Below are 18,369 nucleotides of genomic sequence, written 5' to 3'. Positions count from 1 at the left end.
TAATGTCTGAAGCTGAAAAACCAAGAAATAACAGTTTAAACATGTTCTTTCGACATTTGGAGGCAAATAACTGAAACAACAACAACAACAACAAAAAAAAAACAGCTACAAGAGTTGGAAGTGCGGGGTATATACGCCAAAGAATTGAAAGCAGGGTGCACACACATGTTCATAGCAGCATTATTCACAGCATCGAAAACGTGGACGCAACCCAGATGTCCATCGCAGATGAATGGATGAACAAAATGTGGTCTATACATACAATGGACTATTATTCAGCATTAAAAAAGAAGGAAATTCTGACACATGCTACAACATGGATGAACCTTGAGGTTACTGTGTTAAGTGAAATAAGCCAGTCACAAAGGGAGAAATACTGTATGATCCCATTCACGTGTAGTTCCTAGAGTAGTCAGATTCATAGAGAAAGTAGAATGGTGTTTGCCTGGGGCTGGGGCTAAGGAGGAGTGGGGAGTTATTGTTTAAGAGTTTGAGAGGATTAAAAAGTTCTGGAGATGGATAGTGGTGATGGTTAGACAACAATGTGAAATGTACTTAATGCCACTGAACTGTGGCATTTTACACTTTAAAATGGTAAATTACATATACGTTACCACATATATTATGTGGTACAAAATTCTGTGTATGTTACTACAATGTTTAAAAACTTGCAAGTTGTTACCTCTGGAGAAAGCGAATCAGATGGGGACGAGTAGACTGCACTTTTCATGATACGCTTATAGAGTTTTAATTTTTAAAGCTACATAGATGTGTGACTTTGGTTTAAAAAGCATTTATTGATTTATGCAATTATGTATGTGAAAGAATTTCATCATAGGGAAGAACTGGAAGCAGCCTAAATGACTGCCATCAAATATTAGGTCAATAAATTATGCCATATCTCTACAGTAGAATACGACACAGCCTTTAAGATGATATTGAAAATCAAGGAAATATGTTCACAGTATATTACGTGGGGGAGAGAAGGGGAAAAGATCTCAGCAAAGCTGTTCAAGTTTTATAATTTGGTGTTTTCTGTTTATATGATTAAACTGAACGTTTTTTGTTTTCTAAAATATTTTTATGGCTGATGATTTAGTCAGGCTTGATTTAGTGGGCTTGTCATAAAAATACCCTGGATTTCATTCTTAAAGGAGGAAAACGGCAAACCAGTTAAATCTCAGGGAACTCCTACTGTGTGTCCAGCTTCACGGTCCTCAAATGAAGCAGCTTCCCCACACCATTCCCGACGAAGGATGCGGAAACTTCGAGATCATAGTGTCCGAACTCCTTCTAACCTAGACATCCTGGAGCTGCACACGAGGGAGGTGCTCAGAAGACTGGAGATGTGTCCCTGGGAAGAGGCAAGCTTCCGTTCCATGGTCACGCGAGAGACTCGGTCGTTTCTGAAAGGCCTTCAGAAGGACTGTAGAAAGAGAACAGTCCGGCCGTTCTTGTTGTCTGATCTTTGCTTAGTGCCGTAGGGGTCAGCAGCGCTTCTGCTCGTGACAGGGACGTGCTTCAGTGTAGAAGTGGGACGAACAGATCTCATCTGTTTGCCGACACGTTCACTGAGTGCTTACCAAGTGCCGCATGCTCTTCTAGGCTCTGGAGAAGATACCAGAGTGAGCATAACCTAAGTCCCTGCCTGCTGTAGCTTCCATCCTAGCTCAAGTTGGAAGGATCGAAGTCAGAGACAGATATTAAAGTAATATAATTTCAGATAACAAATGTTATGAAGAAAGAGAGCAGTAGAGCCAGAGAATAAAGGGGCTCGGGTGGCTGGCTGCTTTAGCTAAGGTGGTCAGAGAGCCTCTCAGGTGGGTGCATTTGAATGCCACTTACGTAGCAGAAGAAGTCAGATGGATACACAGGCTTGAGGAAGAGTATTGCAGGCAGAGGGAAGAGCAAGTGCAGAAGGCCTTTTCCTGGCCCAGCAGCAGCAGCATGGATGACTATTAGGCTGGGGGCCTGTTAAACCCATGACTACAGTTTGAGAAGTGATGGCCTAATGGACAAAGGGGAGAAGCAGTGGGGCAGCAATGAGCTCAATGTAGGGCCTTTGTAAAACGTGCTAATGACATGTGGTGAGATCCATATCATCCATGATTTTACATCTTGAGTAGAAGATAATTTAAAATGAATAAGATAGCAGTATCTCTTAATTAACATATTTAAAGAAGCTATATAGAAATGAAAACTTCCTTAAATATTTTAAATTTTATATAATTATATTTATACCGTTTTAAGCTTTTGTTGTTCTAAACCGCCTTAAACCCATAGCCATCTAGGAGAAGATTTAGCTTATTATAAAAGGTTCTATTTATTATTAAAGAAAAATATTACCATAAAAAGGAAATATTCTTTATGTATTGAAAACCAGCTACTGTTGTGCCTTTATGTCACCCGGTGGCCTTTGTTCCTGGTGACAGCAGGGTGATGACCTGTAAATTGCTGGGAGTGTCTGGTGGGAAGACTAGAGATTAGGTCAAAGATAGGGTGACTGGAAAGGACCCAGCAGCTAGCACTTCTGCGGGGAGAAACAAGGCAAAGAGAATTCAGATACATGAAAGCAGTACTTCTCCAGCTTTTCAGTTTTTCAGCTTTCTGCCAAGAGTGAAATGTCTGAATTCACTTGATAGAGATTTTATATTCTGCGTTATAGAATGTGTTTTATAGTTACTGGCCCTACAGAAAGGTGAACCAGATTCATGCTTTGGTTTTAGGAACCATTTAGTTTTCTTGCCACACCACTACAAATGCCCTAGCCTCGAGGCCGCCCAGCACCCTTCAGCATGCAGGGCTTGGGTGGGGGGGAGGTGGTGGGTGGTATACAGTTCTTTACTTGTCAAGCTGGCATATTTGAGGGTGGAGGTTAAGTAAGTTCTGTTTTTATACTTTAAGGACATTTTGAGCTCTAAACTGAATGGAAAATTCAACAAACATCTCCAGCCATCTTCCACGGTACCTGAATGGAGAGCGAAAGATAATGATCTCCGATTACTGCTGACAAATGGAAGGATAATTAAGTATGTGAAGTAGATCAAAGTATCCAACAGATTAGTTTTCAGTGGATTCCCTCTGTTCATTTAATCCCTGGTCCAGACCATTACACAACTGCCTGAAATATGGGGAAAGTGTCTTAGTTCTCTATTTTCTCTGTAAATTAAGGAGGGGTTTAATACCATTTGGCTACATGGTTGCACTGTTTTCTGACTCGATTGTTTTTCCCACTGTATACAGGGATGAGAGACAACCCTTTGCAGATCAGAGTCTTTATACAGCAGACAGTGAAAATGAAGAGGATAAGAGAAGGACAAAAAAGGCAAAAGTGAAGATGGAAGAGAGCTCAGGAATAGAAGGGGTGGAGAATGAAGCGTCTCAGAAACCACTTAACAGTATGTTTGTTTTAATGGTCATTTTAAAGGTCTGCTCGTTACCAATGTGCTAATAATATGTAAAGTAACTTGCTAATTTTAAAGTGCTTAAATCAGTAGTAGGATTACAATTTCTGTGTCCCTGATACTCTTTTGAGAAGTCTGGAGCATTTCTGAGTCGTCTCTCCATCAGGGAAATGCCAGATGTGACCACCAAGTGAGGGGTGGCGCCCAGGGAAGGTGGTATTAGTGACGAGGATGTCGCCGGCCAGTGACACCCTCATCTAGTGACGGTTTTTACAAGAGTCACATGAAGCTCATGCATCTCACGGGCCTCTACTCCAAATAATAAAATAATAAAGTTGCAAGTTTAATCCTATTTTTGAGATAATCTTAGCTAACATACATATGGTTTTCAGAATTAGGAGACATATATAACTGGCTGATCTGAAGCTCTTAGTAACCCATGTACTGTTTTATTTGATTGCCTGTTGACAAGAAGGCCTCTACTTGGTTATTAATTGGTCATCGTCAGTGTGATGGATAGTGACTCCTCCTCCTCCTCGAGGTCTTTCTTCTTTGAATGAAGTCTTCATTTTCTCAACACTTTTCAGGGCCTCCATATACCCTTCTATCTTAAAAAGGAGTTAAATATTTTAGTACTTGATAAGTAAATGTTCCAGGTGATGAACATTTTTTAATCCATGTTGAATACCTCCGTCCTGCTAATTCTGGGTAAGTTTGGTATTGCTGTAGTTGCTGACTCTGCCTTTGTTCTCGAGTCTGGGGAGAGGCAGCTCATCAATGGAACTCACCCTACAGTTGTTGAGGAGTGCTGCTGGCAAGAGACAGGCAGGGCTGGAGCCTGGTTCAAGCTTGTTGGGTTCACTGTCTACTTGAATGTGTCTTAGGCTTAGGAGAGTTTTTTTTGTTTTGTTTTCTGTTGAGAGAAATAATGCACAGCGGAAAGTGCAAAGCATCTTGCAGCTAATTTTAGTGTTAGAGGTTTTTTTCTGGAAAGAAATATAAAATAGTCAACCCACCCATATAAGGATTATATCACCATATTCAACAAATACCCCAGATGTTTTAAGAATACACGTTAATCTGTATCTTGGTCAATTAGGGAGATGGTCCATGGGGGAAGAATGAAATGAAGACAGTGAAAGCAGTGAGAAAAGGACAGAGCAGGAGCGGTTGAGCCATCTCACAAAGCTGGACAGGTTTTGGATGGCACTTTATTCAAATTCTAATGACTCTATTTTTCTCTCATCATTTTCCTTCTCAGGGTTTTTAACAAGTGTGAAATCAGAACTCAGGAATCGATCATCAGAATATTCTGATATTTCTGATTCAGAAGACTCTGGACCTGATTGCACCGCACTGGTACGCCTGGAACCCTTAACTTAAAGTTATGTGACAAAAAGATGAACACCCACTTTCCTTTACCTAGGAGGAAAGTGAATGACAGCTTTCCCAAAGCCTGTGTCTCTGACCTTTGTGGCACAGGGCCTTCTCTGCGGTGGTAATTATACACACACGTCCCATCATGTGACTATTTACATCTGATCGACATAGCTTTTGTCTGATTTTGGAAAGGGTGGAGGGAGATACTGTTCTCATGTTTCTTGTATTTCTCATAGGTTATATTTCATTTTGCCTTAAAGAAAACCTGTACTATGTGTTTGTTTCTTTTTTTACTAAGGAATTATGTTACTGTAGTTATTAGAGATTTTCACTTTTTCATATGAAATACAGAAATAATTACAAGATAATTAAGATTCTCACTTTCCCTAAACGGATAAAGTGTTTCTGGTTAGTTTGTACAGACCTGTTCAGATTTCTTATATAGATTTGCCTCCATTTAATTATCTCAGAAAAATAATTTTACCACTGAAGAGTCTGAAAGTTCAGGTGATGAAAAGAAACAAGAAATTACATCAAACTTTAAGGAAGAATCTAATGTGATGAGGAGCTTCCTTCAAAAGAGCCAGAAGCCATCTAGAAGCGAAATTCCAGTTAAAAGGTAGGCATGCTGATGATGGTAGTCTTATTATATCGTGATATAAATGATAGGAAAACGTTTGTTGCTTTGTTTCGTTTGGGGTTTTGTTTTGTTTTGTTTTAAATTTTACCAAAAATTTTATTAGAATTAAAAAGGTTCTTGTCTTTTTTGCTGATCCGCCCTTTAGGGAGTGTCCTACCTCGACGAGCACAGAGGAAGAAGCTATTCAGGGCATGCTGTCTATGGCAGGGTTGCACTATTCCACGTGTTTACAAAGGCAGATACAAAGCACAGACTGCGGTGGTGAAAGACACTCTCTCCAGGATCCCAGCAGCTGCCACAGCAGTAACCATGAGGTTAGGCAGTTGTATCGCTGTGATAAGCCAGTGGAAAGTGGTAAGAAACATAAACTATAAGTCTCTGAAAAATAACATATAACCCCCACCTTAATAGCCCTGGTCATTCCTAGTTGAGGTTAGAGATTATGAATTAAGAACTGTTTATTGCACATCTTTAGTTGGAAATGGTGTTAAGCATATTGGCAAAAGAATACATAATGTTGACAAATGTAAGATGCAATATAAGAACTCAAAATGTAAATTAATGGATTAAGAGTTGTGTTCACTGGCTGTCACAAGACAGTATTGTTTCTCTTTTATAAGTCGGTCAGAGTGGAGGGAATGTTTTGGTGTCTTAATTGATGTGCTAAGTTTGAACAATCAACTCTTTTTCCTTTTGTGGAAGCAAGTTTTGAACTGTTTCTGCTTGAGGATATTCTCTCTTACTTGAAAAGGAAGTATTAGGAAAGAGAGATGACTCGGTGGCATTATCAGTGATGCCACACAGTGTTTTCTTCTGTCTGCCTTTAGTGAAAAATTTTATTTCCCTAAAAATCTGAGGAGGATTGGGGAGAAGATGGTACCACATTAAAACTGAAGTCTGTTGTAGACATTGTGTTCATTCCCACCCAGCTGTGTTAACTAAGTACCAGGAGCTTGACATTGATTTCACTTAATTCTTGAAACAACATTTTGGGTGTATGTAATGTAGCTTTAACAGGTAAAGGAAAAAAGACTTAGTGGACTTCACTTGCCCATTCTTACATAGCTGTTCAGAGGTTGGAATTTGAACCCAGGACTAGACCGTTTGATCTCAAAATCTTTGCTTATTGTATAAGAGGAAACTGAGGTTTAAAGAGGTTAAGTAACTTGCCTTAAGATGCATTGGTAATGGAAGAACTTAAATTCAAATCTAGGTTTGTCTGTCTTTCCACTATACCATTCTGTCTGCCTGTAATCTCTTTGTCCCTTGAAAAGAAAGCTTGTATGGAAATGCTGCCAAATTCAGGCAAACATATGCCTTTATTCTATATGGGAAAATATATTACTTTTAGAGAAAGTATATTGCACTTGGTTTTACATCTACAGCAGATGGCCATAGAATTTGATCTAGGTCCTCCAGCATCTGGCACAAAATCCTGCCATAGAAAGACAGTCATTGGGAGAATTGAAAGAATTAACATGTTAGATTGAGAGCTGGTGACTGTTGTTTTTGAGAGGGAAAGGAGTGTGGTGAAAGTATATGAATAAAGAGTTAGTATATTCATTTTAAAATAAAATGTCAATATAGATTTACTTTCAATTTTAAGTAGCAGGCTAACTTTGTTCTTTATGATCCAGTTTGTGCGAAGATCATTTAATTAAAACTTCTCTTTAGGGTATCATGTCAAGACTGAAGATCAAGACTTGAGGAGTTCTTCCTGGATTAAACAATTTGATACAACTTCCAGATTTAATCGTCAGGTATATTCAAGGTTTGAAACGTTAAAATAGATTGTCATTGGCGCTCTGTTTTTGCTTTCTTTTTTAAAGCTGCAACCAGTAATCAACCACTAGACCTGGAAAGCTTAAAAATTGCCATTAAACGCACATTTGAACAGCTATCCATTTTTAGGGATTCTGATATAATGGCTGATGAAAGGCTTATGGATAGAATGTGATCTGGAAAAGAACAGTTTATTTAAGAAAACAGTTAAAAGCTCCTGGCTGCCAACACCTTTAGGTTATGTCTGGCTAGAATGAAAGATGAAAGGAAATAAAAAGTACCACGAGGATCCTTTTAGTCTCTGACGTTGTTTGTCAGATTTTTTTTTTTAACGTTATTTCATTTATTTTTGGCTGCATCGGGTCTTAGTTGCGGCGCACGGCATCTTTGTTGAGGCGCGCAGCTTCTCTCTATTTGTGGCGTGGGGGTTTTCTCTCTCTAGTTGTGGCGTGCAGGCTCCAGGGCGCGTGGGCTCTGCAGTTGTGGCACGCAGGCTTAGTTGCCCCGCGGCCTGTGGGATCTTAGTGCCCTGACCAGGGATTGAACCCACGTCCCCTGAATTGTAAGGCGGGTTCTTTACCACTGGACCACCAGGGAAGTCCCTGTCGGATATTTTTAGATACTAAATTTCTTTGAGAATTTGATGACAGTTACGGATTCTCTTTGCAGAAAAATGTCCATCATAAATATGACTTGTGCTTACATTTTCTCATGGTTTGTGCCCACCCTCACCCCAGACCATTTGTTGACTCCAGATTAAGAGCCCCTGCTCTAAGAGAAGGCACTTGATGTCTTAGGATCCTGGTGTATGAATGCTTATACCAAACAAAACAAACCCAAAATACCTTTTAAAAAAACCAAAACTTTATCAGTAGCACCATACAAGGAAAGCAGTATGACCTTTTGCTGCAGACCTTGGAAAATGACAGCCGAAGAAAGAATCAAAATTCTCATGTGGCAGAGTGGAGTCCTAAAGCCTCCCCAACCCCAAGCATTCTCTGAGTAGCAGAAATATGGGTAGTTTTTATGTTCTTCGCTTGGCTTATCTATATTTTCTAAATACTTATCAATTACAGTTATAATAAGAAAAAGAACCAAGTTATTTTTTCAAGGCAAGTACAAGTTCTTTTAATGGAAGGATATGCTCCAGGGTCAAAGGTCAGCTAAGAAATCCCTGAACTATTAAGAATTCACTTATTCGGGCTTCCCTGGTGGTGCAGTGGTTGAGAATCTGCCTGCTAATGCAGGGGACACGGGTTCAAGCCCTGGTCTGGGAAGATCCCACATGCCGCAGAGCAGCTGGGCCCGTGAGCCACAATTACTGAGCCTGTGCGTCTGGAGCCTGTGCTCCGCAACAAGAGAGGCTGCGATAGTGAGAGGCCCGCGCACCGTGATGAAGAGTGGCCCCCGCTTGCCGCAACTAGAGAAAGCCCTCGCACAGAAACGAAGACCCAACACAGCCACCCATAAATAAATAAATAAATGAATAAATAAATAAATAAATAAATAAATAAAGCCACCCATTTACTTTAAAAAAAAAAAAAAAAGAATTCACTTATTCAGTGTATTTATAGTGCCTCACTGGTTATAAAATTTATAACTCATTAGCATTATAGGATTTAGTATTAAAAGTAAGCTATTATTTAAATGTAATGGTTGTTTTTATAATTGTCTGAAAATAAAGAAGTAGGGGACAGATGATTAGCAAGATCACCTTAGAGAAGATTGAATTTCTATTGCCTGTAATCTAGCGAGGTATTAGAAAGGCATGTCAAATTGAACAGCTGTTTCTTCATGCTCAACAGTATTTGTGAGACTATTTTAAAGCAAGTCTGTGTTGAATGCTGATTTTAAAACTTACTTGACCGTTACAGAATCAGAAATTCACTTTAATACACACACTTAAAACTAGTTTCATGAGACACCACATCTGCAGCATGCTCTTTTCGAGTTTATCTTTCCTTCTCTTTTTAATTCTGGTCAGGACCCTCTCTGTTTTGATTTCAAGACCCACCAGTCATCCATCTATCTATCTATCTATCCGTCTGTCTATCTATCTGTCTATGTTTTCTTCTCGACTTAAATTATGAGGCATCTTCAAGACTTGAATCCTTCAGCACTTCTAGGTTTTGGAATGAGATGACCATCAGGAGGGGGTGGTTTTCTGTGGCTACTACATGTTAAGAAAACCCAAGTTCAGTAATCTATTTCTTCTCTCTCTTCAATTGTTAATGCATAGAGAGGTTAAATACCTTACTTATCTTAAAGGAACCCTAAAAATTCAACCTTATTTCCTTCCTTCTTTTTTAGGATCTAAGTAGAGGCCAGAAATGCATCAGAAAGGAAGTTTCATCAGAAATCAGTCAGAAGGTACAAAGTAGGAATTCTGTGGACAACAGTGGCTCAAGCCCTCAGAATGGAAAGTATATGCAGAGTTCAAGCTTGATGTCAGGGGCGTGCCAGATAAGTAATGGCAGTATAAGCCCAGAAAGGCCCGTTGGTGAAACTTCCTTTTCAGTGCCCCTTCACCCCACCAAGAGACCTGCATCAAATCCACCACCTATCAGCAACCAGGCAACAAAAGGTAACTGCTACATGTGTGTATGTTAAGTACATTTGTGACTCTGTATGTTGGCGACAGCAGCAGTTTAGATAGACATCGTCTGTACCCTCACGTTGCTCACAGCCTGCTGCATCACAGACAGCGCAGCAACAGCAGCGTGCACAGGTTACTATGGGGACAGAGAAGAAGGATACCTCGGTCAACCCTGAGGAGCAGGAGGGGCTTTCTGGAGGGGGAGGTAGATCCTGGAGAGGCTGATAATGGGTTAGCCATGCTGAGGTGGAGGAAGGGACAGGGTAGACAGCACCGAAGGCAGAGGAGACAGTGTGACCCACAGGACAAAGGGGAGAAACAGCACGGGGTTATGTATGAAACTGCCATCACTTTCGTTGCTGAAGCACAGTTTGAGGCAGGATCGGGTAAGAGCTTGTGCTGAAGAGAAAGGCAGGGATCAGAGCGTGGGAGGGTCTCCTAAGTCTTACGAAGGAGGTTGGCCCTTACCTCTCACGTGATGAGGCAGAGGAGTTTTACGCAGTGGAATTCCAGAAGTGTGACCCTGCCCATTCAGAACACCGAAAAGCCTTTGCCTACCATGTCGCCCTCGTTTAAGTCTTCCAGGTGCTGTCACCTGTGATTTTCATTGTTATTTATGCTGTTGTTGGTGTTCTGTATATTATAGGTAAACGTCCAAAAAAAGGAATGGCAACAGCCAAACAACGTCTTGGGAAGATCCTTAAATTGAACAGAAATGGCCACGCACGTTTCTTTGTGTGATGGAGCTGCGGTTGTGGTCGCTTTTCCTTTCGGAGACCGGTCTCGGGGTACGGGAGCCTGGAGCTTCCGCGCGCCCCCGCTGAAGCAGTTTGCATGTACCGTAGGGAACACTGCCTGAAGAACAAAATGAACCTGATGCTGCATTTTCACTGTGCCACACCCACTCAGCAATAACCATTTTGGACCTGGTGGGGAGAGGAAGAAGGAGGGTAGAACCTTAAAAAGAGACCTTGAACTGGAAAGGGTCTCTTGTCAGGGCTTGAATTTCATTTTGTTGTTGGTAGTGTTTTGATTTATTTTCAGTGGTAGGGTAATGAATTATCAATAATTTATTTAACAGATTTTTTTTTTAAAGTTAACAGCTTTTAAATTCTTTCTTTTTTAAAGCTATTTATTTGGAAGATTTCTGGAGAAATATCTCACTAATTTAGATTTAAGAATGTGAAGGTTTTTAAATTATTTTTGATAGTGTGTGTGTTACGTGTGGGGAAGAGCCACGGTAACAGTAACTAGTCTGGACTCTTAAATTTGCTATTCAGGTTAAAGTCTTAAACAGGGATTTGATGCATTAATTATTTTAAATTAAGATGTATATGAAAATCATTTTATTTTATATAATTCATGTGTTTTTTATAAGCTATTAGCTTCGCTTTTGCTAACATCCAAGGTGCATACTGTTATCCAGGTCGATTACCTATATCCCACCTTCCCTCTGCACTCCTCATCATTTCGTAACGACACAAGACTCTTCTCTTTGCAGGGAAACACTTTCATAGCCAATGTGTAAGAACTACGTAGAAGACCCCACATGTCTCATTTCATTTGACATTGCAATTTTCTTCTAAATAGAAAAATAGGCTTCTTGCATTTTCATTTTTTGCTGATGATATCTGGGTCCCAAAGAGTACAGCTTTAATATCTTTTTCCTACTTGTGGGAAAAGTATTATAAGTTTGGTTAAATTGTCATGTTTGTAGTTTTTCAAATACATTTGTAACTACAGAGGGCCTTCTTCATACTACTGGTGTTGGAGGGCAGGACCAACACCTGCCACAGAGGTTATATTTTATGACGCTTTTATTCTGTATACCTAATTTGTTGGAAAATATGAAATATGGTTTGACTTAGAATATTCAAATCTGCATAATAAGCCGTAATATAATAAGACTATACTATATTAAGTTGTATAGAAGCAAGCATGTTGGAGTAGATGACTTGGGTGTGTGTGTGTGTGTGTTTAGTTTTTTATTTCTTAACCTTCTAAAGAATTATTTAAGATATGGATTTGGAGTAAAATGGGTGCTTTTTGCAGTTTCTTCCATCTGTCCTAACTTAACCAGTGCATAGTGAGGTTAAGTATCTGGTTGAGCTTTAAGGAATCATTTCTCTCCTTAGTGCACAATTTTTACTAAGTGCCAGTTTTCAGTTGCTTGCAATAGCTTATATTTTCCTTTTCCGCCCCCCATGACATAAAAACAAATGATTTCTGGGGGTGGGGTGGGGCGGTGGAGATATTCCCAGTTCTGACAATAGAGCATTTTACAAGTTCCTACAAAGAAAATATAGGCAAATTGCATAAAATTTATTTTTATGGAGAAGAAATATGGCCATATTATGGGTTTGTCTTTTTTTTTTTTTTTTTTCACTCAGCAAGGTAGCAGGACTTTCCTTTCTGTATTAAGTATCACTTGAAGAGCTAAGAAAAAAAAAGTCTATACCGTTATCTTTCATGGTCACATTCAAATGTGTATTTTCAAAGAGAAATATTTCTTACTCTGCCTCCGTTCCAATGTTTCGTGGAATATATATGAAATATCTTACAGATTAGCCTTTTTGGTCCAAGTGACTGGACCACTTTCTGGGTCTTATCTGGGTGTCAGGAAGAAGAATTTTTATGGGAGTACTAAATGTCTATAATAGGCCTACTTAAACTCTGTACGCTGTGCCAAAACTAGGTAGAGATAGGTACAGTCAGTCATTTGTTGGTCATCAGAGCTCAAGATGTCAAAAATGTGGGTCTGCCTGTTTCTCCCGCCTTCCCCGCACAATATATTACTGTGATGTTTTGGTTTTCTGTAGACACCATTTTAGTGTTAAAATACACGTTTTGGTGTTAGTTTAAGCAATGAGAATTATAATTTCTTTTTCCAGCTACATTATGATTTGGGTTCTTTTGTTGCCTTTACATTTTTCACAGCTCTAAGTATTTTTAATTACCTTTTTTTTTCTTAGCTATAAAAATGAAAATAAATAATTTATTTTTATGAATTAAAATTATAGCCAGTATCTGCCCTGTGTACTTAGGCTGGTAAATACTAATTTTAAGTAGCCAGTATGTTGAACTTTTAAGTGAAGGAACTGTGGATTCATTTTTGGCAGTGTTAGCCCATTAACTGGCTAAGTTCAAAAAACTTTCAGTAACATGAAATAACCACTAAAACAGAATACATGTAATTTTTTTGTGTATTGGTAAAAATCCAGCCACTGATCCAGTGACTTCCTTGTCAAACCTCTTGTAAAATCACTGGCTGTGATACATCCCTTTATCTTGTGGAAATGACAGAACTTTGAAGTAACTCAGCATCTGGAGTCGACTGCAATAGACAGTCTTTCGTCTTTCCCTCAGTCTCATTTATTAGGTGTTGTACAAACCCTGCAACCTAGGAAGACAGCAATGGTGGCATTTAGCTAGTTATAAGCAAATACAAATTATGTCAAACACTTATGATTTAACATATGCAATTTTAAGTGTAGTAGTAGGTAATCATTTTCCTGTATTGATTCAAATAAGTGACTTCGGTTAACCTGGGATCCACTGTACTGTAATTCATAATGTCACATAATATTATGCTCTCCAGTATTGATTAATGGTGTAAACTATACAAAGCTGGCAGTTTATAATAGTTCAATACCTAGAATTACTTTGAACTTCATAAGTATCAGTTAATTTTTAAAGCATACAGAATTGAAAATTCTGACCGAAACCATCTTATAAACTCAGAAAACAAGCCCATTTTTATCACTACTTAGCACTGAATACTGCTTTATTGGTTTTTTTTGCTCTATTTTCTAATAGTCCTAATTATTGCCTTTTTAATGAACTCTACTGTATTTATTCATATGAGATCAGCAGGTATTTATCAGACATCTACTGTGTGCCCAGCACTACTTAGTACTGTGGGGGGCATATAAAGTTGAAGCTGTATTGTTTGCTCTTGGAAATAAGCAGTATTATTTTCACTTCTAAGTAAACTTAAGCAAGAGGGCCCATTCATAAAACAAAATAAAACAAAACTCTATTAGTTTTAACAGAGATACACTATACAACTGTAGAGGTAGAAGTAAAAAAAATTTTTATATTTTCAAAATTTAAAAAACATTTCGAAAGTTAATAATTTAATGTTCGTAATCATAGGGGCATGTTATAGCATGAAAGGGAGCAGAAGACCTCCGTGTTTGTCCAGGTTCTGCCCTTTATGTTTCAGCTGTGTGACCTTGAAGAAGTCACTTATTCTGAGTCTTAGTTTTCTCATTTGTAAATTTGGATCAAAACGCAGTTAAGAAAAACACAGAAAAGCATTCCTTAATCTATTAACACTTCATATTTGCAGAGGATTTATCATTATTTAAGTTACAACTGACAACAAATGCACATTTATATGCATTTTAAAATGAAAACTGCTGTTAACTCATAAAATTTGCTTCATATCAAATATATGCCCAGAGCTTGCTACCTAAAAAATCTGAAGAATCTCTAACAAGATGCTGAATTAAAGTCCGAATCAGTGCATGAAGTGAAAGAAAAAGGAATGAGATGCTTTATGGATAAGAGTGAGAACGTTTATCCTCAAGTAATCATTAAGATGATTTAAAGTAATTAAAAGATAATTTTAGGTTCTTCTCAAAGAGTACTGCTTCATAGATTCTGCATACACTTCAGGGCACTAGCATAAGGTAAAATAAGTCATGGAATTAAAATGATTTAACAACTATCCATGGTACTAGGGCGGGAAAATAAGGTGGTAGATAGATGGGGATCAGCAAAGACAGCTCCGAGTTGGCCAACAATGGCTCGTTGGGTAGAGAGAGAAACAAACCACTGTAGTGTAGGAAGGGAGACTCGACTGGACAGCTTCAGAAGAAAAGATTCTGCTTTTTTCAAGAAATGCTCTTTATAGTGATGAGTCAGCTCCCCAGAGAGCTGATGAATAATTGTACGGCCCGGTATACTACTGCCAGAAGTAGCTATTGCAGTATATAAGCATCTTATGATTTCATATTAAGAGACGAGGGCTTTATATAAATTTGAAGTTTTTTCAAAAGTTCATTTTTCTCGTTAATTATTAAGCTAATTGCTTCCTCCAAAAAGAGAAGTTAAAGATCACCAGTCATTTTCAGATGCCCTAGACCTTCATCTAAAGCAGTTTTGAGAAGGTTGAACATCAGATCTTTAGCTTAAGAAGAGAGACAAATGAAACCCAGCGAGGGCAGTGACTCGCCTGGGGTCACAGTGGATCCCAAACCTCTGGTACTTTGCTTCCTACAGCAGCCCCTGTTCTGTGACACTGTGAGCCCTCTGCTTGTCCTGTGGCGGGTGATGTTGATAGACTTTCTAGAAGCCAGGTGGAAAGAAAGGGGAAGAAGTCACATACTCGCTACATTGCTGTTGAACGTAATGTAATTTTAATAATGGAGCCTTACTAAAAGCCCTTCCCTTATTTTTGATTTTTTTTTCAGTGAACGTCATGCCGTAAGTCAAATATTTGCTATCTCTTACATAAAAAATTTTTTAAGTTAAGGACGTTAAGAAGCAAATGCCTGTTTTCAAAGCAATTTGCTTATTGTGACTGTGGTTTTATTCTGCTATGGTGGGGTTTTTTTTCCCCTTTAATGGGTATGGGAAAATAATGCTCATTAACCTGCATCCTGCCCCTTAGAGTCTCCCTCTCACCCTTCCCGTCCTTCCTAGTGTCCTGAAGCTTTGTCTTAACAAGCGCAACATGAAATTTTCTTTGTTAAAGCCTTTTTGAAACTTTATTCAGTGATTCTTCCAACAAGTTTATCTGCTCTGCACTATTTCACTAATAAACCCTGGCTACCACGTAGCCCCTGACCTCCAAGTAGTTTACCTATGCAAGACCTGTCACATCCTGAATTCACTTTTCTTTATTTCAGAAAGCACCCCTAAATGGAACTTAATCAAAGATAAACCTTGTCTCCACCCAGTTTTATTTTGGCCATTTCCTATTCAAAATGTCAGCTATTTTCCCCCAAGATTTTTCACCAAAACAATGATCATAAGTGCTGGAATATATACTATTTTGCAGGAATAAAATAACCCAGAAATACTCATATTTCTTTGGTGGATTTTGGTTGGTAACTGTTAGCAGGAAGTGTAATATATAATGAGGAGTTGATTCCTTGCCTAGAATCATTTCTTCCCTCTAAGATTCATAGGATTCACCTTTTATTTTTACAAAGCATACATATAACTTCCACATTATAGTCAGGGACCTGAGGTGTAACTTGCTAAGTGAACCCCAAGGTTATTTTATCTTGCAAAAGAAACCTAAACCAAACTAAGGGCCTTACATTTATGGTTAGACTGAATCAAAAGCTATAACCTCAGTTTTTCTGAAAACAGCTTCTGACTGCAAAGCAAGTCATGCAGTTGTTAGGTATGAAATAGCACTGATCAGGAGATGCACATGCGTCTTGGCAGACTGCATTTCCTTCCGAAAAGACTTTTCTACTTTTAATATAAATTAAGCCATAACAGTTTCATGCTGTGGAAAGAGGGTGAAAAGGTTCATTTTAAGAGATTATATAATATGAACTTTCACATTTACTGTGAAATGTCGAACTTTGCCAGTGCTTCAGCAGGTTTGTTTGATTTTTGGGGGGGTGGGGGGAGGGTAAAGGGTGGTGACAGGGAGGGGTAGTATTGGTTTTAGGGGGTTTAAATCTGTGAAATTTGAAAAGGGACAGTTGTTGGCTATGGTATTTACTAGTTTTGTAGTAATGTTTTGCTAGCCTGACTGACTTTCCTGAGCTGATTTTCATGCCCGTGGTCCCAGGTGACTGTTAGCCTTTCTCGTTCGGGGTGTCTGCAGAGTAGTGTCTTGTTGTGTGGATAGGCGGTCAGTGTGTGTGCACATGTGTGTCCTTTGAATAGAGAAGCACACTGTGACGACAGAGTGAGGTGTGGCTGGGAAGTGGGATGCTGAAGCTTTAAGAGCATTTTTTTTCGATTCATAACAGTATTTCCCATCTTTTGCCTGCAGGCAGGGAAAGTGTACAGTATTTATTTTGTTTCTGTTTTAAATTTGTAAGTTTTTAAGTAGCTTACATTGGTTATTATAGGGGAGGACAAGTGACTTGTTTAAAGTTGTATTTGGTATTCCTACTTTCCAATTTCTGTACCTTAAAATATTGAAATTAAAATTGGTATTAATTCTGTTTTGATTTTTTTTTTAGCACTCGGTGTATCTTTTGCTCATTTTGTTTGAAAGCATAAATGTTGAAAGTTGTATAAAATGTGTCTTTGAAAGAAAAAAATCTGAATTCTATATCCAGTTCTGACTTTCTGTTCCCTTTTTCTGCTTATTGAGTCTTGGGAGAATTACTTGAGAATGTGAAAAACTGTGTCAAACTTATGCTCCTTACTAGTTCTGAAGGTGTCAGTGTAAAAAGTAATGTGTCTTATTGCTTTATGGGATGCGTTGCTGGGGAAGCAGTTGCTGAAACAGGAACACAGAGGGGTGACTGGGGAGAAAAGGCTGCTGCTCTGTGGCCACGGGTGTGGGTGCTTCCCGACAGTCACTTAAGAGCCCTCGTTGTCCCCAGCCTGGGTCCCCCGCAGACGTTTCCTGAGCACCTGCAGAGTCCCGGGCCCTGCTTAGTGCCAGGGCTACAGGGTGAACAAACAGCCCCAGTTTTCGGGGAGCTTCTGTGGCTGTGAAAGGCGAGGGAGAGCGAGGCGCCCTGGGCCTGGCTGCCTCGTGCAGGTGAGAGCGGAAGCGCAAGTTTACCGAGGAGGACCAGGCGCCTTCTGGACACGGTGCTCTGAGGGCTCCCAGCTCCGGGCTGGGGGGATCTGAGTGTGCCGGTACAGAAGACCCAGGAAGCAGGACCGGTGCGGGCAGCGCTTCAGCGCGGAAGAGGGGCCTGGGAAGGGGGCGGGGAGGAGCAGCCCGAGCCGCGCTGGTTCCTGGAAGGCAAGGCAACCGAAAGGCCTGAGGCCTCAGCTCTTTCCCTGCCCAATACCTGCAAGAGCGTAGGAGGTGCAGAGGGCACACGCCTCAGCAGCCTCACAGGGGTGCTACCCAGGGCACGTTTACACCTCCCCTTTCTACTTCCTGGCCTGCTTTCGTCCAGCTGATGGAAACCCAGATCTGAACAAATCTGTTCTTTCGTAAAAATCCGCATACTGTCTGTAAGCCTTTGGGGGTGTTGACCCTTCATTAAGCTCGTCTGTTAGAATTGACGATCAGGACGTGCTGTCCTTAGACTTTAGCCGGATTTTCGTGTTTCTGCCAAGCAGTGAGACGGTGAGATACACCAGTAGGGACGCAGGGCGTTGGAGAGTGCAGGAGGGGTGGCGTCTTAAGTCCGGTGCAGGCAGGCAGGGTTTGGAAGAGGAGCCCTCGTTATCTTTGCTTGAGTACTCACTGTGGACAAGGCATATTTTCATTTCTTCCTCACAGCAGCCCAACGAGCCAGGTGCTGTCCTTCCCATCCTGCAGATGGAACCGAGGCCAGAGGGTAAATAACGTGTCCGGGTTCACACTTCTAATGAGTAGAACTGAGACTGTAATCAAAGCCCAA

At 39.9% G+C, this 18,369-nt stretch overlaps 1 protein-coding gene across 3 annotated transcripts in view; it reads left to right on the top strand.

Annotated features, from left to right (window-relative positions):
- The window catches only part of KDM7A (lysine demethylase 7A), a 79,467-nt gene extending 67,441 nt beyond the window's left edge, over positions 1-12,026 (top strand). For 2 of the 3 annotated variants that reach the window (XM_082400289.1, XM_082400288.1), the window contains 9 exons: positions 1,155-1,364; positions 2,905-3,029; positions 3,244-3,398; positions 4,666-4,763; positions 5,255-5,403; positions 5,570-5,778; positions 7,099-7,184; positions 9,517-9,790; positions 10,449-12,026. In XM_082400289.1, the coding sequence (XP_082256415.1) occupies positions 1,155-1,364; positions 2,905-3,029; positions 3,244-3,398; positions 4,666-4,763; positions 5,255-5,403; positions 5,570-5,778; positions 7,099-7,184; positions 9,517-9,790; positions 10,449-10,543 (1,401 nt within the window). In that variant the 3' untranslated portion in view covers positions 10,544-12,026. Of the gene's footprint in view, positions 1-1,154; positions 1,365-2,904; positions 3,030-3,243; positions 3,399-4,665; positions 4,764-5,254; positions 5,404-5,569; positions 5,779-7,098; positions 7,196-9,516; positions 9,791-10,448 lie in introns of those variants that run through there. The other variant, XM_082400290.1, reaches the window with a different exon arrangement.
- Positions 12,027-18,369: the final 6,343 nt, after the last annotated feature.

Source organism: Balaenoptera borealis (genome assembly GCF_965194805.1).
Source record: "Balaenoptera borealis genome assembly, chromosome: 7".
In the NCBI taxonomy this organism is placed as follows: Eukaryota; Metazoa; Chordata; class Mammalia; order Artiodactyla; family Balaenopteridae; genus Balaenoptera; species Balaenoptera borealis.
Note: the sequence above shows the minus strand (reverse complement) of the source record. Positions and strands in the feature narration are given on the sequence as shown.